At 39.3% G+C, this 22758-nt stretch overlaps 1 protein-coding gene across 13 annotated transcripts in view; it reads right to left on the bottom strand.

Moving 5' to 3' along the window:
• DMXL1 (Dmx like 1) overlaps positions 1-22758 on the bottom strand; it is a 180923-nt gene that overhangs the window by 36068 nt on the left and 122097 nt on the right. For 7 of the 13 annotated variants that reach the window (XR_016235167.1, XR_016235168.1, XR_016235169.1 and 4 more), the window contains 4 exons: positions 21099-21184; positions 16918-17119; positions 15327-15444; positions 3973-4059 (listed from right to left, as the gene is read on the bottom strand). Coding sequence is in view for 10 of the 13 variants with exons in the window: in XM_070076027.2 (XP_069932128.2) it covers positions 3973-4059; positions 15327-15444; positions 16918-17119; positions 21099-21184 (493 nt within the window). In the remaining 3 variants the exon portion in view is untranslated. Of the gene's footprint in view, positions 1-3972; positions 4060-11134; positions 11198-15326; positions 15445-16917; positions 17120-21098; positions 21185-22758 lie in introns of all 13 variants that reach the window. The other 6 variants (XM_089334832.1, XM_070076024.2, XM_070076026.2 and 3 more) reach the window with 1 other exon arrangement.

Below are 22758 nucleotides of genomic sequence, written 5' to 3'. Positions count from 1 at the left end.
GCTAGAATGCTATGATCTCCCCAAAGTCTGCACAACTCAGAAATGTGGAAGAAGATGCAGGGAGACCCAGAAAGGTAGAGACAGGAAATCTCCAGCCCAGGCCCTTGAGGCCATGTGGGGAGTGAACCAGCGGATAGAAGACCTCCCTGTCTTGTCTCTCCTTCTCTCTTGCTCTGTAACTCTACCTTTCATATACATAAATCATTATTTTAAAAAATAACAACTTAAAAATTATTTCTAAATCAGGAATATAATGTGGCCGGTGTTGTAGCATAAAAGGTTAAGCTGCTGCCTGCAGTGCTGACATCCCACATGGGCGACGTTTGAGTTCCAATTGCTCCACTTCTTATCCAGCTCCCTGTCTATGTGCCTGGGAGGGCAGCAGAAGATGGCCCAAGTGTTTTGGTCCCTGCCACCCACATGGGAGACCTACAGGAATTTCCTGGGTCCTAGCTTCCACTTGGCCCAGCCCCAGCCGTTGTGGCTATTTGGGGAGTAAACCAGCTGATGGAAGATATTCCTCTCTCCTCCAGTCTCTTTCTGTATCTCTGTCTTTCAAATAAAAAAACCATTTTTTCTTTAAAAAAAAAAAAACACACATGGAAACATAAAGACATCCCCATGTACACACATGTGTGATGGTGCTTTAAAAAGTTTCATGGAAAATGGAACTGCAAGGTAAGTTTCTTTTCTTTCTTTCTTTCTTTTTTTTTTTTTTTTGTTTGACAGGTAGAGTTATAGACAGCGAGAGAGAGACAGAGAGAAAGGTCTTCCGTTGGTTCTCTCCCCAAATGGCTGCTACGGCCGGTGCTGCGCTGACCCAAAGCCAGGAGCCAGGTGCTTCCTCTTGGTCTCCCATGCGGGTGCAGGGGTCAAGTACTTGGGCCATCTTCCACTGCCCTCCCAGGCCACAGCAGGGAGCTGGACTGGAAGAGGAGCAATCAAGACTAGAACTCGGTGCCCAACTGGGATGCCGGCACTGCAGGTGAAGGATTAACCAAGTCAGCCACTGCAGGGGCCCCAAGGTAAGTTTCTTTTGATGCAAAAAGCTTTGAGGGGCCAGTGCTGTGGTGTAGCAGGTAGAGCCATCGCCTGCAGTGTTGGCATCTGATTTGGGTGCCAGTTTAAGTCCCAGCTGCTCTACTTCCAATCCAGCTCTCTGCTAAGGCCTGGGAAGGCAGTGGAAGATGGCCCAGGTGCGTGGGCCCCTGCATCTGCATGGAAGATGCAGAGGAAGCTCCAGGCTCCTGGCTTCAGATCCAGCCCAGCTCTGGCTCTTGTAGCCATTTGGGGGGCGAACCAGCAGATGGAAGACACCCCCCCCGACTCCCTCCCTTCAAATAAATTCATAAATCTTTAAAAAGAAAAAAAAAAGCTTTGAAATCCATGCAGTTTTTCATAATACACATTTCCCATGCACTTTTTAATGGAAAAAACTATTTGCGGACTTCAAAATCTTTTTGTTGTTTCCTAAATTAAACTACTCTAACTATAGACAAGGCACGTTCCAGATGCCTCTGTCCAGTTTGTACCAAGGGGATCACTGAGGATCTTTCAAATGACTGGAACTACAGACTTCATTTTATAGTTATTCTGCAAGATATAGGTACAAATTGTTAAACTCATTAACAGCTGCATCTCACAACCCTTATCCACCTCCCAATGGAAGTATTTGATGAAACTACCATGTGAGTAATATTTTAGTTACTTCCTTGCTACAATGGAACAATAATAAACTTTTTCCCCTCCATTTTGTTTGGGATATGCTGATTAGAATTAAAACACTTTCAGAAGGCATGTACATGATTCATACAGGAGCCTGCTGTTTTTCAAATTAATAAAATTAAGAAAACAATTTTTTAAAAAAGATTTATTTATTTGAAAGTCAGTTACACAGGAAGAAGAGAGGGGGAGAGAAGGAAAGAGAAGGGGAGAGAGGGGGAAAGAGGGGAAGGGGGGAGGGGGAGGGAGGGAGGGGGAGAGAGAGAGAGAGAGAGAGGTCTTCCATCCGATGGTTCACTCCCCATTTGGCTCCAATGGCCGGAGCTGCGCCAATCTGAAGCCAGGAGCCAAGAGCTAATTCCAGGTCTCCCACGCAGGTGCAGGGGTCCAAGGACTTGGGCCATCTTCTACTGCTTTCCCAGGCCATTGCAGAGAGCTGGATCAGAAGTAGAGCAGCTGGGTCTTGAACTGGCGCCCACATGGGATGCCAGCTCCTCAGGCCAGAGCATCAACCCACTGCGCCACAGCACCGGCCCCAAATTAAGAAAATTTTTAAAAAGTCACAGTGGGAGATAGATAGAAAGATGTCTGGTCTACTGGCTCACTCCCCAAACACCCACAATACACACTGCAGCTGGGCCAGACCAAAGCCAGGAGCTGGGAACACAATACAGATTTCCTACAGGTGACCCGACCAGTTGAGGCATCACCTGCTGCCTCCCAGGGTGCACATCAGCAGGCAGATGGGATCAAGAATAAAGCTACAATCAAACTCAGACATTGCAATGTGGGATGTGGGTGTCTTCACCACCAGGCCCAACATCTGCCCTCCATGAACTTTGTAAAGTCCCCTCATACATATACACACATGAGTATATTTCCTTTAAGTATCCTTTAGAAACACACACACAATAGATACAGTACTTCTAAATTAACTGAAGAAAAAGGAAACCAAAGAATAATTAGAAGCCACTAGAAACTATGTAGTAAGGGAAGGAGGGGAGATGGTTGAAGAGATGGACAAATTTTAACCTTAAACTATTCTACCTAAGACCATCTCTTCTGTGAGGAGTTCACAAATTTTAACCTTTAACTATTCTACCTAAAACATCTCTAAAGAGGATGTTAAGAAGGTGGCCAGAGAATACATAGGAAAAACCAGTTGGGCAGCAACTGGAGGTGAAGGTCTGAGTTACATCTGAGCTTAAATTTTATCAAATATTAAGAACCATAGTCAAGGCCGGCGCCGTGGTTCACTTGGCTAATCCTCCGCTTGCGGCACTGGCACCCCGGGTTCTAGTCCTGGTTGGGGCGCTGGGTACTAATCCCAGTTGCTCCTCTTCCAGTCCAGCTCTCAGCTGTGGCCCGGGAAGGCAGTGGAGGATGGCCCAAGTGCTTGGGCCCTGCACCCGCACGGGAGACTGGGAGGAAGCACCCGGCTCCCAGCTTCGGATTGGTGCAGCACCGGCCGTAGCGGCCATTAAGGGAGTGAACCAATGGAAGGAAGACCTTTCTCTCTGTCTTTCACTGTCTACAACTCTACCTGTCAAAAAAAAAAAGAAAAAGAAAAAGAACCATATCCAACATACTCATATGAGGAACATAGAAAATTTCTCCTTTGGGTTGATTGTTATACTATGTTGTTTAAATTTTAGAGCTGATGCATATATAAACACTTGATTTTTCTTTGTGTATTAATAAAACATTATGTTACAAGCTATATATCCAAAATCACATAATAAAATTACATTATCAAATAATATAGTAATTTATAAAAATATCATAAAATAAAATTTATTCAGATTGCAATAAAGAAAGTGGTGAGCAGGACTAGAAAAGAGAAATACTGATATTGAATAGACTGATAGAGGGCCGGCGCTGTGGCACAGCGGGTTAACACCCTGGCCTGAAGCACCAGCAACCCATATGGGCACTGGTTTGAATCACGGCTGCTCCACTTCTGATCCAGCTCTCTGCTGTGGCCTGGGAAAGCAGTAGAAGATGGTCCAAGTCCTTGGGCCCTTGCACCTGCGTGGGAGACCTGGAGGAAGCTCCTGGCTCCTGGCTTCAGATCGGTGCAGCTCTGGCCGTTGCAGCCATCTGGGAAGTGAATCAGTGGATGGAAGACACCTCTCTCTCTCTCTGTGTAACTCTTTCAAATAAATAAATAAAAATCTAAAAAAAAATAAATAAACTGACAAAACTGATAATATCTACTAATCAAAGAAAAGGAATTGTACATGTACTTACTTTATTAACAGCAAATGCAGTAATGATATCAGATTCCTTATGAATAATTCTTGCTTTACCTCCAGGATACCCCAAATCTGCTTCTATCTAAATGGAATGAAATAAAAAAGTAGACTGATTTCAATAACAGACCAAGTAATATATGCATATTTATCATTTAGTGCTTCCATAAATTATTTTTAAAAACATTATAGATATTTTGATTCCAAAGGTACTGTTGTATATACTAATTATTCCTAAAACAAATTTGACAACAGGAATTAAAATTTTTACAACTTTTTCATGTATAAAAAGTTAACTGATACAGTACACAATTTCATTCATTGGTTACCGTCCCAAGCTATAATGAATTAACTTTCGAAAAGATCAAGGTTATTAAAGGTTTTTTTTTTACCAAAATTCTTAGTATTATGGTTCCTTAATGATCTTTTCTAAATATTAAAAGGTCAGATGGTAAATATATTTCACAGACTACAAAGGCTACCAAGTGATTGACTATTTTCAAATAACTCTATAAAAAGACCAACCTTAGCTGCCAGGTTATACAGAAATAAGTGTAACTGGAGAGCTGGCGGTAGATTATTGAGTCTTGATCTAAAATAACTTAATGAATAGAAGAGAAAACTAAAAACCTAAAGGCACAGTAACTTGCCCAAGTCAGTAGAGATTTCAGTAGCTGAATAAGCTGTAATTCAATGTACTTTAGAAGAGGGACACTGATTTGAGCTTCTGTGCACCCCAGAGGGGATGTACACAACCGTTTTGAACTCAGAAAATATTATGAAAAGTCAACATTTACTGAAACAGTAAGAGGTTGAAAAGGACAGCAATTACTGAGTTGGAAATATTCCTTAATATAGAGTGTTACTGTTGCTAAACTTCAATCAAATTAATTAAAATATTTTATAACTCACCATGAAATACAGAAATAAGCATAAACAAATTTATTTCCTGTAAAATTTAGATAAAAATATCACCAATGTTTGCTGCTGATTACAGAAATAGCCAGGCTTGGCAGAATTTATTTAAATGGCAACTAACACACTGTTGAACTGCAGAGTTGAAAGAGATTTGTAACATAATGATAATTTTACCATTGTAACACATGAGTCGTACTTTGGAAATTTATATTCATTAAATAAAAGATAAAAAAAATAAAAAAAATAATGATAATTTTAAAAAAATCCATTCTTACACAAACAAAATCACTCAGTGTAAACACATTAAACATGTTATAAACTAAAACGCAATTTGCTTATAAATACATAAGAATTTCAGTATTTGTTGATGATTCTGGATGACCTGAGGGCCCATCTGTCTTCTAAGAAGAGTCTCAGCTCTGATACATGATCAACAGCCCACCATGCAGTAAGAAAGTACAAGTAAACTTTCATAATTCTATGATAAAATCCCAACATATCCACCTATCTGACAGGTGCCTAAAGTAACACTAATTGTCCAGCACTAGGTTTTGGAGAAACTTGACACAAAGAAAGAAAATATCCCCAAGTCAAAAACTATTTGCTGGTTAACAGCTGGCTGGAGGTGGGGACAGGCCTGCTGCACCTGGGAAGTCCGAATTCTGGGCTGAGGGGATGAAAAAATTCTGGAGTCATGTGGTGGTGCTGGTTGTGTAACAACATCACCCTACTTAATGCTAGTGAAATGTACATTTAAAATCGTTAAAATGACAAATCTGACATGTTTTTAAAATTTTTTCACAATTATAAAGAAGAGATTATGCAGATACTCATCTTAAAAGGGCTTGGGTTTCAGCCGGCGCCGCGGCTCACTAGGCTAATCCTCCGCCTAAGCGGCGCCGGCACACCGGGTTCTAGTCCCGGTCGGAGCGCCGGATTCTGTCCCGGTTGCCCCTCTTCCAGGACAGCTTTCTGCTGTGGCCAGGGAGTGCAGTGGAGGATGGCCCAGGTGCTTGGGCCCTGCACCCCATGGGAGACCAGGAAAAGCACCTGGCTCCTGGCTCCTGCCATCGGATCAGCGCGGTGCGCCGGCCGCACCGCGCCGGCCGCGGCGGCCATTGGAGGATGAACCAACGGCAAAAGGAAGACCTTTCTCTCTGTCTCTCTCTCTCACTGTCCACTCTGCCTGTCAAAAAAAAAAAAAAAAAAAAAAAAAGGGCTTGGGTTTCATACAAGAAGAAGAGAGATAGTAGCTCTAACAGGTAACTCCAAGATTTTACTACTATTTCCATTAAAGAAGAAGCGGGTTTAAAATGATCAATTCTGACTTCACATGCTAAGTAAGAAGGTTCCAATGATAGAATGAGTCCAAGGTCACACAGATCTATGGAGAAGCTAAACTGAGACCCTAGGTCTTATTAGTAATTTTCAGTTAACAGTAATTTCTACAACATAAACATGTGTAACTGGAGTACTTCAATACAACTCTAGTGACACAATAAAACAAACATGAAAAATACTAAAAAAAAAACAAGGATTATCAAAGGCACACCTGGAAGGGAATGGGAAGCAAACATATAATAATATCAATACTCAAAATATTGAATATTACGTATAACCAATAACTCTGAGAACAGAAATGAATAAACAAATTTCCTGAAATATATGATCTAGCAAAGCTCACTTCAAAATAAATAAATAATCTGAATTGCTCTATATCTGTTAAACAAATAGAACTCTGATTAAAAACAAAAAAAAAAAAAACTCTGGGCCAGCCCTGTGGCATAGTGGGTAAAAGCTTCCGCCTGCAGTGCCAGCATCCCATACAGGTGCCGGTTAGCGTCCTGGCTGCTCCACTTCTGATCCAGCTCTGCTATGGCCTGGGAAAGCAATAAAAGATGGCCCAAAACCTTAGGCCCCTGTACCAGTGTGGCAGACCTGGAACAATCTCCTGGCTCCTGACTTTGGATTGGTGCAGCTCTGGCCATTGCGGCCAATTGGGCACTGAACCAGCAAATGGAAGACCTCTCTCTCTCTCTCTCTAACTCTGACTTTAAATAAATAAGTCTTTAAAAAAAAAAAGCTCCATGATTATACCAAACACAGAAGAAATAATATTAACTCTTCCCGAATTTAAAGAGCAGAGAATTCTTGCCAACCTATGTTGAGAGGCCATCATTAATCTAACACAAAGGAAAAACAAAAACACATGAAAACTATAAACTAATGTTCCCTACAAAGCTAAATGAAAAAGTTATTAAAATTTTAACAAATTGGCCGGCGCCGCGGCTCACTAGGCTAATCCTCCGCCTAAGCGGCGCCGGCACACCGGGTTCTAGTCCCGGTCGGGGCGCCGGATTCTGTCCTGGTTGCCCCTCTTCCAGGCCAGCTCTCTGCTGTGGCCAGGGAGTGCAGTGGAGGATGGCCCAGGTGCTTGGGCCCTGCACCCCATGGGAGACCAGGAAAAGCACCTGGCTCCTGGCATCGGATCAGCGTGGTGCGCCGGCCGCAGCGCGCTGGCCGCGGCGGCCATTGGAGGGTGAACCAACGACAAAGGAAGACCTTTCTCTCTGTCTCTCTCTCTCACTGTCCACTCTGCCTGTCAAAAAAAAAAAAAAAAAAAAAAATTAACAAATTAATCTAATAAAATGTAAAATGGACAATAAATCACGATCACTTGGGAAAATTTTCCTAGGAATGTAAGTCTGACTTGACATAAAAAAAAAAACAAAATCTGGGGGCTGGCGCTGTGGCACAGCAGGTTAATGCCCTGGCCTGAAGCGCCGGCATCCCATATGGCGCCGGTTCTAGTCCCGGCTGCTCCTCTTCTGATCCAGCTCTTTGCTGTGGCCTGGGAAAGCAGTAGAAGATGGCCCAAGTCCTTAGGCCCCTGCACCCATGTGGGACACCTGCAGGAAGCTCCTCGCTCCTGGCTTCGGATCTGCACAGCTCTAGTCGCTGCGGCCAATTGGGGAGTGAACCAGTGGATGGAAGACCTCTCTCTCTCTGCCTCTCTTCTCTCTGTGTAACTCTGACTTTCAAATAAGTAAATAAATCTTTTCTAAAAAAATCCACCAACCTACATTACTATATTAAAAGACTACAAAAACCATACAATGATCTCAATCCTAGCCACACACACACACAAAAGCAGCAAATCTACCACCAATTCTTGACTGAAAACTCTGAACAAGCTAAGAATACAAAGAAATTTTTTACTCAAGATTATAAAGGGCATCTACAACAAACATAAAAGTCACCAGTACTTAGTAATCAAAGACTGAATACGATTTCTCCAAAGATAAGAAATGATAGAATATCTGCTCTTATCAATTCAACTCAACAATGGACTGGAATTTCTATTCAATGTGATAAGGCAAAAACAAAAAATAAATTGAAAAAGGAAATATTTGAAGAACTTAAATTACCTGACTTTAAGATATATGATAAAGCCACAGTAGTCTAGGCAGTAGGCTATTAACATAGAGACAAACAGATCAATGGACCAAGAGAGAGAATCCAGAAATAGACCTACAAATCTGTTAACAGATTTTTGTAAAAGCGGAAAAGGCAATTATGTAGTGGAAAAAAGGATAATAGTCTCAACAAATAGTGCTGGAACACAATTGATATAAAAAATATAAAAAAATGTTAAAAAAAGGAATTGAGATTCATATACTTCATACCATTTTAAAAAATTGAAAATGTATTACAGACATAAATGTAACATCAAAAAACATCTGCAACAAAACAGAAAGAAATTTTTGTTATTTTAGTTTAGGCAAAGACTTGAATTCAACAGCAAAAATAAAATCATACAGAGAACACACTGATGTATTAGGCCTATACAAATTAAGAAATTCTGCACTTCAAATGACACTATAGAGACAACAAAAAGACAAGCCAGAAACAGAAAATAATTGCACACCACTCTCTGATAAAAGGGCCTTTACCCAGAGTATATAAAGGACTATGAAGATTCAAGCAAGAAAAAAAGTAACCCAATAAAAATGAGAAAGACTTAAAAAAACACTTCACCCAAGAAGACACAAATGACAAACAAGCATGAGAGTTGCTCAGTACAAATTAAAACCACAAGTTAAAACCAGTACACCCCTCATAAAATAACTAAAATAAAAGAACTGACTACACCAAGTGTTAGCAAGAACGTGAAGTAACTGGCATTTCAGAGACTGCGAGTCAAACAGTACAACCACGCAGTAAAGTACTGATCAATTACTTAAAAAGTTACAAACCTACCACTCGATCCAGGCATTCCACTCCTGGGCATTCACAAAAACAGGAATGAAAGCATATGTCCGTACTGAGAGACATGTATGGGAATGTAAGTACTTGGATCACCATCTGCTCCCTCCCAGGAGCATCAGCAAGAGACTGGATGAGAAGCGCAGAGCAGTGGAACTCAGATCAGGCACCGTGCTATGGGATGTGGGCATCCTAAATGATAGCTTAGCCCAATGTGCCACAATGCCTGTCCAAGTTGTTGATGTTGTTGTTGTTTTAAATGTACCACAGAGCTTGGAAAACGCTGGCCAGAATGATGATGATGTTAACCAAACACTTTGATGCAGCATGGAGATGAAGACAGAAACAGAACTTTATGGGCCTGGCATTGTGGCACAGCAGGTAAAGCCACTGTGTGTGATACCAGCTTCCCATATGGGTGCTGGTTTGTGTCCTGGCTGGTTCACTTACAATCCAGCTCCTTGCTACTGGCCTGAGAAAAGCAATGGAAGATGGCCCAAGTGTTTGGACTCCTGTCACCTGTAGGAAGGCCTGGATGAAGCTCCTGGCTTCTGGCTTTGGCCTGGCCCAGCCTGGGATACTGCTGCCATCTGGGGAGTGAATCACTGGATAGAAGATCTCTCTGTCTCTCCCTCTCTGAGACTCTTAAAAAATAAATAAGATTTTTTTAAAAAAATACAAGTTCATGATTAATATTTTATAAACAGTATCAAAAGAAAAATCTTGGGGTAAGAATTCCTGATAATGTGTACATTATAGTAATCATTACCAGGTAAGCAAAATCAACAGATTAAAAGTTTAAATCATATCCTCTCAAAACTCTTAATGGCCATAAGAAAACTTTAAAGTGTAGACTACATATATTTATTCTGCCCAAGTTTTAGCTATAATATGTGCTCAGTATCAAATGTCATTTTTATTAACTATATGGAATTGTTTCTTGTATTTTATGAAAATATCCCTTCAGGAAAAAAAGATGAAAGGTGGGAATAAGCGGCCTTAAAAAACTGTTCCTTGAAAATTTTCCACTAAAAATCACTATGCTAGGACTTTTTTTTTTTTTTTTTTTTTTTTTTTTTTTTTTAATTTGACAGAATTAGACAGTGAGAAAGAGAGAGACAAAGAGAAAGGTCTTCCTTCCATTGGTTCATCCCCCAAATGGCCGCTATGGCCGGAGCGATGCCAATCCGAAGCCAGGAACCAGGTGCTTCCTCCTGGTCTCCCATGTGGGTGCAAGGCCCAAGCACTTGGGCCATCCTCCACTGCCTTCCCGGGCCACAGCAGAGAGCTGGACTGGAAGAGGAGCAACTGGGACTAGAACCTGATGCCCATATGGTATGCCAGCACCGCAGGCTGAGGATTAACCAAGTGAGCCACAGTGCTGGCCGCAGGATTATCTTAAAGTCAGTGAATCATACAGAAAATGAAAAACATGAGTGAACTACCACACGAATAAGTTTACATGTGCAATCCCAGAGCATCCTGGAGGTATTTCATGGTGGTACAGGTTCTCATGCTTTGTGCTTTGCTTCTTGAGTACTGTGTGTACTTACTACACAAACAGATTCCTATCCATACAGTGAGTGCTATGTAATAGTATTCGCTGTACTTTTATGAATTAATGTCAAGACTATAACATCAAAAGTGTTAAGTGCAGAAATGGAACATGGTTATTGTACTTCTAAAATTGCTACTATTGTAATTACATTTATCAGCAACATTAGCTGTATTACAAAGAAAAATCTGTAGCCAAAAACAGGTTACATTCAACTCCCTTTAAAATTGCATTCTCTTACTTAACAAAATAGCAACAACTTTTATGACTGAAATTTTTAAGTTGTTAAAGGGACAATAATTTAAGGAACACTACATTAATTTCATTGGAAACAAAGTCTGGTCTACAATTAAAATGCATATGCTTTGTTCTTCCTACTAAAGAATGCAATTTCTAATTTCAGTTGAATGTTATATTGTACCTTATTGATGTTTGGCTCCTCCATCATAGAATTTTTGATGATTTCACTGCTGTCCTCTAATGACTTCATCAAGAAAGAATAACCACATGACAAAGAGTAAAGGCGAGATATAACATGTAAAATACTAAGGATTTTTAAGTTAGGTTTTTAACCAAATTTCCCAGGAGAAAACAGTGGACTGAGTTTTTATTGTTAAGTTCATACACCTTAAAAGGACATGCAGAGGGTACATGGATAAGGAATGAGGGGAAAATCAATCCTTAGAATTCCATAATCTTCAGTTTAAGTTTTATTCTACTTCCTAATAAATTGTGACTCAATTTATTTTGAAATGTTGATGTTAAAGCAAGATTGAGCCTAAAGCATTCTGTAGTACAAAATTCAGAGCTACTGGTGCCATAGTGTTATCAACTGAAAAAATCAAACTGTGCTCTCACAACTAGTATGTCTTATCTCCATGGCATCTGACCCATCAGGAAAACATCTGGTTAGAAAATTTCAGTCTCTAACTTTATAAAACTGTTCCTCTGACTTAGCCAGAAGTAGGCAAGACAATTTCAACCTCCACCTTTCTAAAATTCTTCTACTTGGTTCGCCAGAACCAGTCAACGAACTGCTTGGGCGCATATATCCTTCGTGGAAGGAGATGTAAGTAAACGCTTGTTAAGGAGTTGATTGATTCAAGACCTTCAGTTCTTTTCAGAAAATAAAAACGAAAGAAGCACTGCGGATAAGATGGCAGTTGTCAAGTCCCAAATTTTTGGTTGGGAATGACTTAATTTGCCATCATCTACTTAATTTTGAAACAAGTACAAATAGGGAAGACATTTCATTTTTAAAATCTATGTACTACTAAACCACTAAAGAAAAGAAAAGATCTTTTTTAGTGGATACGATTTGAAGGTCAGATGAAGGAATGGTAAAATTTCACTTTCAAACACATAAAGCAATAAACAAACAGCAGCAGTCTCAAAATACTCTCTCTCATCTCTCACCTGAAATATACGGCCAATCATATATTTATTTCTTAACTTTCTGAAAAGTCACATGACTTAGACCAAGCACAATCATTGTATAAAATAAGAAATGGAACGGTAACTGTGCTAATACCAAAAATGTCCTGGACAAACTACCAGTAAAGATAAATAATTTTATACCAACTCTATTTAATTCCATCTAATCTATGTTTTACTTTTAACTCATTAAGCCCCAAGTTTTCAGTTCTGTGTATATTTCAATGACATACTATGTATTTCAAAGTTATCGTAAGTGGTACATTTATCACTCAATTTAATTCTTTATAATAAAGGACAATGGAACATCAAGGGTTAAGAGTATTACCATCAAAAATAAAACAGCTAAGCAGTAACAACAGATTTCTAATAATTACCATCAACAGTGATATAGTTTAGATAAATTAAATCTAGTAATCCAAAAGTTGCCAACAGGTAGTATAGTAATTTTGCAGATACAGAAATTAATTTTCAGGAAAAATACTTAGTTTACTAAAATTACAAAACTGTTAGTTCAAACACTATGTCTATGTTTTTGATTAATATAATTACAATAAAAATAATTTAAAAATTTTCTGAAAATCTTATGGGACTCCAAAGAAAATTAAAAATCAAATCACAGAGGAGTTTTTTTCATTTGGAGTGGTATTTATCATTTGCTTATGCATTCTGGTTTGGTTAAATTGCTCTATTCCCTCAACGATTCTATGCCTACAACAACCACACAATCAAAGTCTGCATATTGATATTCTTAAATATTCCAGATAAAACAAACAAGAAACAGGCAAAGTAAACAAATTTTTTATGTAGAAGAAAGCAGGACATTTTAAAACTTGTAAAAAAATATTTTAGTCAACTATATATTTGAAAAAAAGTAGGAAACCTGACCAGTAAACATACTCTAATTAGTCCTACACTCTTCTCATTTCACATTCATTTTACATTTTATCTGGATCTGTTTTAATGGAAACTCATATATTAATATTTAAGACATATGTTTCATTTTACAAAAAATGAAATATATTCATGTTTGCCAAGATGTCAGTGTTATATCAAGTAACAGAGTTCAGAAAGTTTTGGACACAGGATTTTCAGTTTAACAATGTCCTACCAGTATTATGTTTCCTGGCTGGTCATAAAGTCAAACTGTAAATAACACCATATGCAGCTGCCTCTTTTAAATTGATGTTTAAATTGAGAAATAATGAGATATATATGGAAGTTTCCTTTTATTCAAGTTGGCAGGCTTTCTTTTATTCAAAAAGGTTTCTGCTTAGTACCTATTTATTGTGAAGCCATCCTTTTTCCTTATTATTCCAACTGAATTATCTTTTACTTTTCCTCCCACTTCAAAAACTGTTTAAAATTTGCTTTCCAACTAGTTCAGTCTATTCAAGATATGGTCCACAGACCAGTTGCTAGTTTTAAACTCTTTGTTACTGGTATGGAGAGGTAAAGAACCACTGTATCACTTCCACGGTTTAATAGCAAAATTTTCCCCAAAAAGTAAACAAGATGTTAATTTACTTTCAGATGCAAATATCCCATTTCATCAAACTGTTATTATTAATAGTACTGAACAAAATGACCATATAATCATTATAACGATAATTTCATGGTATAATCAATCACTTACAGCTAACTATGAGTCTGTAAAATTTCATTTAAAAATATTCTACAGAATACAAAGAAAATGCACCTATTTAAAATGTTTCCAGTAAACATACCAGGGGATTCCAATTCAATCCCATCAAGGTGGCATGTGCCAATGCCATCTCACTACTGCAAGTGATCAATTTCAGTTCACAATTGATCATAATGAAAGGACTAAGAGTCAAAGGGAGCACATAAACAAGTCTAGTATCTGCTAACACCAACCGATAGAATAAATAAAGGGGAGAGTGATCCAACATGGGAAGTGAGATACTCAGCAGACTCATAGAATGGCGGATGTCCTAAATAGCACTCTGGCCTCAGAATCAGCCCTAAAGGCACTCGGATCTGGCTGAAAAGCCCATGAGAGTATTTCAGGCATGGAAAGCCAAGACACTCTGGCAAAAAGATCTCTGTGAGTGAGATCCCAGTGGAAAGAACAGGTCTTCAAAGAGGGAGGTGCCTTTCTCTGAAGGGAGGAGAGAACCTCCACTTTGACTATGACCGTGTCTAAACAAGATAAGAGTCGGAGAACTCAAGGGGCTTCCATAGCCTTGGAAACTCATAACTGGTGCATAGGGAGATTACTGATGCCATAAACAGGAGTGTCAATTGGTAAAGTCAACAACAGGAGTCACTGTGCACTTACTCCTCATGTAGGATCTCTGTCCTTAACGTGCTGTACACTGAGGCTTAATGCTATAACGAGTACTCAAACAGTATATTTCACTTTGTGTTTCTATGGGGGTGCAAACGACTGAAATCTTTACTTAATGTACACTAAACTGATCTTCTGTAAAAAAAAAAAAAAGAAAAGAAAGAAATTATCAATTCCCAACTTGACTCTCACTGGGATTAAACATGACAATAGGTCTGATCTGATTTCATCATCATTTAAAAAAAATCATCTATTATTTTTCACTTTATGTTTCTGTGTGGGAGCAAACTGTTGAAATACTTACTTAAGGTATACTAAGCTGATCTTCTGTATATTAAGATAATCGAAAATGAATCTTGATGTGAATGGAAGGGGAGAGGGAGTGGGAAAGGGGAGGGTTGTGGGTGGGAGGGACGGTATGGGGGGGAAGCCATTGTAACACATGAGTCGTACTTTGGAAATTTATATTCATTAAATAAAAGATTAAAAAAAAAATGTTTCCAGTATACAAACTAGTCTGAATTGAACTTCTAAGATTACCTATAACCTGCTAACTGTTACATGAAAATCACAGGAGATTTCTTTGTTTTCAGCTAGGGATCATGACAAAGCACAGGATATAAGATAAAGATTCTTAATATCTTTTCAAGAAAAACAAAGTTTCAAATACTTCTACACTTGGATTCACTCTAAATTAAACTGATTTAAGAAAAGACTGCCATTCTTCTTTTGCATTATTTATCTAAGCATTAATTACGTGTTTGTGACATAAGAATGAGTTTTCAAAAATTTGTGAAAAACATATTTAATAGTAATGTGATAAAAACTTTAATAATAAAATAGTAAGCAAGCTTTAACTTATACAGACCTCATTCAGACATCGTTTCTTTGTGAATATATTTCTGATAAAGGTTTCCTGAATTCCTTCCTGCTTCACCAAATACTGCCAAAGTCTCTTCACAGACAGTGCCAGGTGGTGTCTGGATCTAGAGAGACAGGAAATTTATACACTTCAGAGTTCTGAATAACTTAATCACGATTCTTTAACCCACATAACGCTTACTGTAGTAAGTTAACTAGCATCAGACCACACAATGTAGGTAAGCAGTTAACAAACTTTTTCTTCAAGAAAAAGATCAGGGGCTGGAGCTGTGGCACAGCGGGTTGACGCCCTGGCCCGAAGCGCTGGCATCCCATATGGATGCTGGTTCTAGTCCCGGCTGCTCCTCTTCTGATCCAGTTCTCTGCTATGGCCTGGGAAAGCAGTAGAAGATGCTCCAAGTCTTTGAGCCCCTGCACCCATGTGGGAGACCCAGAATTAGCTCCTGGCTCCTGGCTTTGGATCACCGCAGCTCTGGCCATTGCAGCCAATTGGGGAATGAACCATTGGATGGAAGACCTCTCTCTCCTCTCTCTGTGTAACTGACTACTGAATAAATAAAATCTTAAAAAAAAAAAGAAAAATATCATAAATATTTTAGGCCTTGTGGGTCTAAATATGCATGGCTTCTATCACAACCATTCAACTCATCTACTGTAGAGAAATCATAGGTATAGACTGTGCATCCACTGTCTGACCTTTGAAACTTTTTGAATGTTGACAACACATATTGTTTCAGATTTTGGAGCACTCCAGATTGCAGATTTTCAATCAGTAAAGTCTGTGGACATGTTCTAGAATCAAAAAAATTCTGAAATCTAAAATCCTTCTGATCCGAAGCACTTCACATAAGAAAAGCTCCCTGTGTAATATGAAAGTGATGGATATGGCTGTGATCCAATAAAATTTCATTTACAAAAGCAGGAGGAGGGCCTGAACAGTTTGACTCCAAAGAGACAGTCATCTAAAACCCAAATTGTCCCCAGACACAAACCAGTCCAAACTCTTCATTACCAAACAGCAATGAACAGAGTTTCTTTAAGAATGTAAATCATTCACACCACAAAGCCACTAAAGTGTATTGATTAAATCAGCTAACATTTTTGTAGCAAGGCACTGATTTCCCTTTTGAGTCAGACTTCCTTCCTCCTAGAGAGCCAACACTTCCTAACCAGCTTTTGTCAACAGCATTGCTATAGAGTGTCATAAACTATGCTCACAAACCAAATCTAGTATGACTCTCATTTTCAAAAATAAGGTTTACTGGATTGAATCAAGCCTATCCACTTATCTATTGTCTGTAGTTGTTTTCATGCTAGAATGCAGGGGCACAGTCACTGTGATAAAACATTCTGAAAAGTCTAAAATTTCACAACCTCTACCTTTGTGAGAAAAGTTTACTAACCTCTATACTACCATGTGCATTACACAAAGACACAGATATGAGCCTAGAAGAAAAAAATTAATCATAGGCCTTAAACATTTTTCTCTCTAATTATTCTGTACAACATCCTGGTTTAGCTACTAAAACAAAACAAAAGAAACCAACTTAAAAACAAATACCCATTGGAATACCTACTTGAAAGGAGTGTTTGTAGGTTCCAACAAAGCTTTGTGGCGAAGAATTGCGGGACCTGCAGATAAACCCTCTTCAGAGGTATGACTTGCAATATAGTTTTGAGGTGGCCCACCATAGATTTCAAGGCGTCGGAAAAGAACTTGTTCCCAACACTGAAGAGTTTTTAGAACCGCGTGACAAAGAGGTGAACTAACTGGAAGTTCTAAAAGAAACAAAATAGAATTGACTCACATTCATCTTCTGAAGCAAAATTCTACATGCAACTTCAAGATCGCCGAAGATAATGGGGCCAGTATTGTGGTGCAGGGTTAAGCAGCCACCTGTGACACCAGCATCCCATACGGGCACTGGTTTGAGTCCCATAAGTTTTGATATGTTGTAATGTTGTCCCCATCTATTTCCAGAAAGATTCTGATTTCTCTTTTGATTTCTTCTGTGACCCACTGTTCATTCAGGAGCATGTTGTTCAGTCTCCATGTGCTTGCATATGTTCTAGAGATTCCTTCTTTGTCTCTTTTACCAGCTTTTGTGTTACAGTCTATTTTGTTTGATACTAGGATGACTACACCAGCTTTTTTTTTTAAGTTTCTATAGCATAGAATATCTTTTTCCATCCTTTTACTTTCAGTTTGCATGCAATGCTGTTGATGAGATGTGTTTCTTATAGGCAACAAAAAGATGGGTTCTGTTTTTTAATCCTTTCAGCTAGCCGGTTTATCTTTTAACTGGGAGTTGACGCTATTTACATTCAAGATGACTACTGATAAGTACCCACTTGACCCTGCCATTTTTCCACAAACATTCCTATTGCTTACCTTGTATTTTCTTTGTACATTTACTGGGAGATTTTCTGCTTTCACCTTTTTCATAGTGATGACCATGTTTCTGTGTGTAGTATATCCTTTAGCATCTTTTATCAGGATGGATGAGTGGTGACAAATTCTTTGAATTTCTATTTGTTATGCAAGATCTTTATTTCACCTTCATTCATAAATGAGAGCTCTGCAGGGTATAGTATTCTGGGTTGAGTTTTTTTCTCTTAAGACTTGGAATATATCTTGCCATTCTCTCCTAGCCTGTAGAGTTTCTGATGAGAAGTCTGCTGTGATTAATTGGAGATTCTCTGAAAGTAATCTGGTGTTTCTCTCATGTACATTTTAGAATCTTTTCTTTATGTGTTACTGTGGAGAGTTTGACTACAACGTGTCATGGTGAAGATCTTTTCTAGTCGTGCCTATTAGGAGCTCTACATGCTTCCTGTACTTGGAGGTCCTTTCTCTAAACTAGGGAAGTTTTCTGTGATTATTTCACTACAAAGGCCTTCTAATCAATGTTCTTTTCCCATACCTTCAGGAATGCCTAAGAACTGTATATTAGGTTGTTTGATAGATTTCCATAAATCTCCAACACTGTTTTTTAGTTTCCTAATTTCTTCTTACTTTTTTGAGGTCTAACTGTAAAATTTCCAGAGACTTGTCCTCTTAGATATTCTTTCTTCTTCCTCATCGAGTCTGTTGTTAAGGCTTTCCACCACTTTTTTTTTTTTTTTAAAGATTTATTTATTTATTTGAAAGTCAGAGTTACAGAGAGAGAGAGGAGAGGCAGAGAGAAAGTTCTTCCATCTACTGATTCACTTCCCAATTGGCTGCAACAGCCAGAGCTGTGCTGATCTGAAGCCAGGAGCTTCTTCTGGGTCTCCCACATGGGTGCAGGGGCCCAAGGAATTGGGCCATCTTCTACTGCGTACCCAGACCATGGGAGGGAGCTGGATCAGAAGTGGAGCAGCTGGGACTCGAACCAGCACCCATATGGGATGCTGGCACTGCAGGCAGAGGCTTTACCTGCTATGCTACAGTGCCAGCCCCACCACCACATTTTTATTTGATCTATGAATTCTTCATCTCGAATATTTCATTTTGATTTCTCTTTAAAATCTCAATTTCATGAGATAAATTTTCATTCATGTCATGTATAGATTTCTTTAATTCGTGGATCTGCTTCTGACTGCTTTTGATTAACCCTACTATTAGTTTTTTGAATTCTGTTTCTGGCATTTCTTCAATCTCATCTTCACATTCTAGTACTGAAACGTTGTTGTGTTCCTTTGTGGGTAACAGGTTGTCTTCCTTACTCTTACTTCTTGAATTACTGCATTTATTTTTAGGCATTTGTGGAGATACATTGTCTATTGTTTTGTTTTTCCTTTGTGATGGCTTTTATCTTTGGACTATGCCTCTGTGGCTTAGTGGAGGGTCTGCTCTTTTAGCGAATACCCAGAGGCATGTGCTGGCTGTGACCAGGGAGTTCTGTTCAATGCTCTAGTTAGAGGGGAGTGTCCAAGGTGACACCCACACCCGGCTTGGCATGTTAAAGCTCTCTCTCTCTTTTTTTAATCAGAGGGGAGGCTTGTTCTGTTCTGTTGGCATAGTCTCATGCTTACCTCCTCTCCTCAGAGGAGACCAATGCTTGGGCGCTAGCCCCAGTTGCTACAATATTCATCCACGCTGCCAAAAAATCATTCTAAGGATCCGTGTAGTGCTCAGTGTGAGAATGGATCCTGCAGCAATGACCCTCACCAGGAAATCAGGGATCCTCGAGTACGTGGATCTGTCCACAGTTAATGCCCACAGATCCAGTCATACCCTGCGTCCTCCCATGCAGCCACAGTTTTTTCACAGTCCCAGCATGCAAGGCTCCTACAGTCATGAGCACCCAGCCCCTCCCTCTACCCTCCGCCCATGAATTCTCCCAGCCAGACTCAGTTGTCTCCTTTCTGCTGGTTGCTGGACACACAAAGACAAGCTGACACAGCTATTACATATGCCCAAACTGGAGCCCCACCCCAATGAGTTAGTTACAGGATTCTGGTGCCAGGAGGCTGGGGAGACAAATGTACCCCCTTCTTTTCCTCTAGGTTGGCAGGTACACTGTCCCCCAAGTGGTTCTAATCCAGACTCACACCAGGCTCTTCCAGCAGCTTTATAGCCACTGGCTTGCGCTGCTGCAGTCTGATCTCACCTCAGTCTCCAAACCTGGTGCTGCGCCATCAGCTGCTTGGGTCCTGAGTTCTGGGCATTCACACCCTCCATGTAGATCTACAGTGTCCCTCTAATATGCCTGGAGTTTCCTCTCCAGTTTTTACCCTAACTTTTTCCCGAGACTTCATTCTCTCCACTTTTTATTTAAACTATCTCACCCTAGACTAGAGCAGTAAACTCCCTTCCTATTCCGCCATCTTGGAATCCTCCTGCATAGTTTTTTTATAATATACCTTTTCACTTAACTTTTTGAAGAACTGAAGAATCATAATATTAACCCATACCTTGGCAGGGGAGATGTGGAAAGACAGGTACACATGGAAATATGAAAATAGGATGAATTTAAAAAGATGGTACAACATTGTATATTTTAACATTATACCTCTGACCTTAATGTCCCATAAAAATATACATGAAGATTATGAAAATATGTGTGGGAGGAAAACTGATTTTTTAATGAAAATACACAAAGTACATAAAGCTGAATATTTGCCATAAAACTCAGCACTTCCCAATTCTACACTACTGTGCTCCTGAGTCCTGATCCCACTTTAAACTTTTAGCTATTTCTGCAATTTACTTTCTTATATCTACATAACATGCTTATACTGATAGTTCTTGACTTTTTATTTTTAGAAACAATGTATTAATTTACTACTACAAAATACTCATATGAGCTACTCTCTCCATTATTCCAAAAGAGTGATATAAAACTATGGTTCAACTGGTATTTTAGTGTTTACCTTCACATATGTTAAAAAATACAGTTCAGAGCTCAGCCATCTGATACATTACCATGCTCTTACCTGTCCTGTACAATCTTTTCCTCCTGTGGAGTTAATAACTGCCTTTTTTGTATTTGATTACTTTTCTATTTCACTACTAGTATGAAATATCATCACAACACTGGGCTGGAACTACAGAATCGCGATATAGCCCATCACATCAGGTTCAGTGCCTGATTTCTTAGACACTGGCCTCTTTGAGCAACTAAACTATGAGAAGCATTTTTATAAGTGGTTGGTTTATTAAAAGAAACCTAACTTCTACAACAGGAAGTCATGAAACTTTCTCCTCCACTTAAAAAAATACAAAATAGGAACTGAAAAATAATAGCATTGTTTCTGTTGAGACATTCATTACCTGCAAGATCATGGCCTGCAAAGGGATAAAAAGTCTTCAGATTGTTCAGCACCAATTGTACCATGGCCAATCGCATCAATGACCAGCTGGAAAAAAAAAAGCAACAAAAGATTTGTTAAGTACTTACATAGGATTTTAAAAAAGTACTCTACCCTTCAGCCCAACAATTCTACTACCAGGAATTTACCCTGAAGATATAACTCAACACACATACACACACAAGTTAACATATACACGCATTTTCTCTTGCTCATGTCAGCATTGTTTATGACAGAAGAGAACAATAATCAACCTCTTAGGAGAGTATGGCTAAATAAATAATTTAGAACTATGGAATATTAGGGTAATCACCAAAAAGAAGGATCTCTAAGTGTTAATATGAGTAAATCCCAGTATATATTAACTAAAACCAATTTGCAGCACTTTATACAGGGTATTTGGGTATAATAGGAAAAAAAATGAAGATTGTATGTACACTTGCATATCTTACAAAAAGACAAACTAAAAGGTAATAAAAACAATTGGCTGGGGGCCAGTACTATGGTGCAGCGGGTTAACGGCCTGGCCTGAAGCATAGGTATCCCATATGGGCACCAGTTTGAGTCCTGGCTGCTCCACTTACCATCCAGCTCTCTGTTATGGCCTGGGATAGCAGTGGAAGATGGCCCAAGTCCTTGGGCCCCTGCACCCATGTGGGAGACCCGGAGGCAGCTCCTAGCTCCTGGCTTCGGATTGGCACAGCTCCGGCTGTTGCAGCCAACTGGGGAGTGAACCATTGCATAGAAGATCTCTCTCTCTCTCTCTCTCTGCCTCTCCTCTGTGTAACTCTTTCAAATAAATAAATACATCTTAAAAAAAAAAAAAAGATTGGCTGTAGAAAATGTAGAGCAGAAAATGAAAAGAGGAGATCAGAAGGGAAACAGGCTTCTGATTAGGTATTTTTATAAAATCTGATACTTTTTTAAAAAGGTATTTCAGCTTCTCTTCATTTCTGGTATAATGTATTCTTTCTTAAGGTATGCAATTTTTAATTGTGGTAAAATACAATGTAAAATTTACCATCATAACCATGTTTAAATGTACAGTTCAATGGCATAAAGGACACTCACAATGTTGTGCAAACATTGCTATCATCTTCCTTCAGAATATTTTCTTTTCTTTTTTTTTTTTTTTGACAGGCAGAGTGGACAGTGTGAGAGACAGAGAGAAAGTCTTCCTTTGCCATTGGTTCACCCCTCAATGGCTGCTGTGGCTGGCACACTGCACTGATCCAAAGCCAGGAGCCAGGTGCTTCTCCTGGTCTCCCATGCGGGTGCAGGGCCCAAGCACTTGGGCCATCCTCCACTGCATTCTCTGGCCACAGCAGAGAGCTGGCCCGGAAGAGGAGCAACCAGGACAGAATCCGGTACCCCGACCAGGACTAGAACCCGGTGTGCTGGCACCGCAGGCAGAGGGTTAGCCTATTGAGCTATGGTGGCGACGGCAGAATATTTTCATCTTGCAAAAATGAAACAATATATTCAACCAATCATAACTCCCCATTTCATCTATCCCCAAAACCTCGTAGGAACCACCATTCTACTTTCAGTCTCTATTCTACTGTTCTAGGCACCGCACATAAACAGAAAAACACACTATGCTATCTGCTTTTTGGTGACTG

The sequence above is a fragment of the Oryctolagus cuniculus genome, chromosome 6 (assembly GCF_051225735.1).
Source record: "Oryctolagus cuniculus isolate XC-2025 breed Fujian yellow rabbit chromosome 6, ASM5122573v1, whole genome shotgun sequence".
Taxonomy (NCBI): Eukaryota; Metazoa; Chordata; class Mammalia; order Lagomorpha; family Leporidae; genus Oryctolagus; species Oryctolagus cuniculus.
Note: the sequence above shows the minus strand (reverse complement) of the source record. Positions and strands in the feature narration are given on the sequence as shown.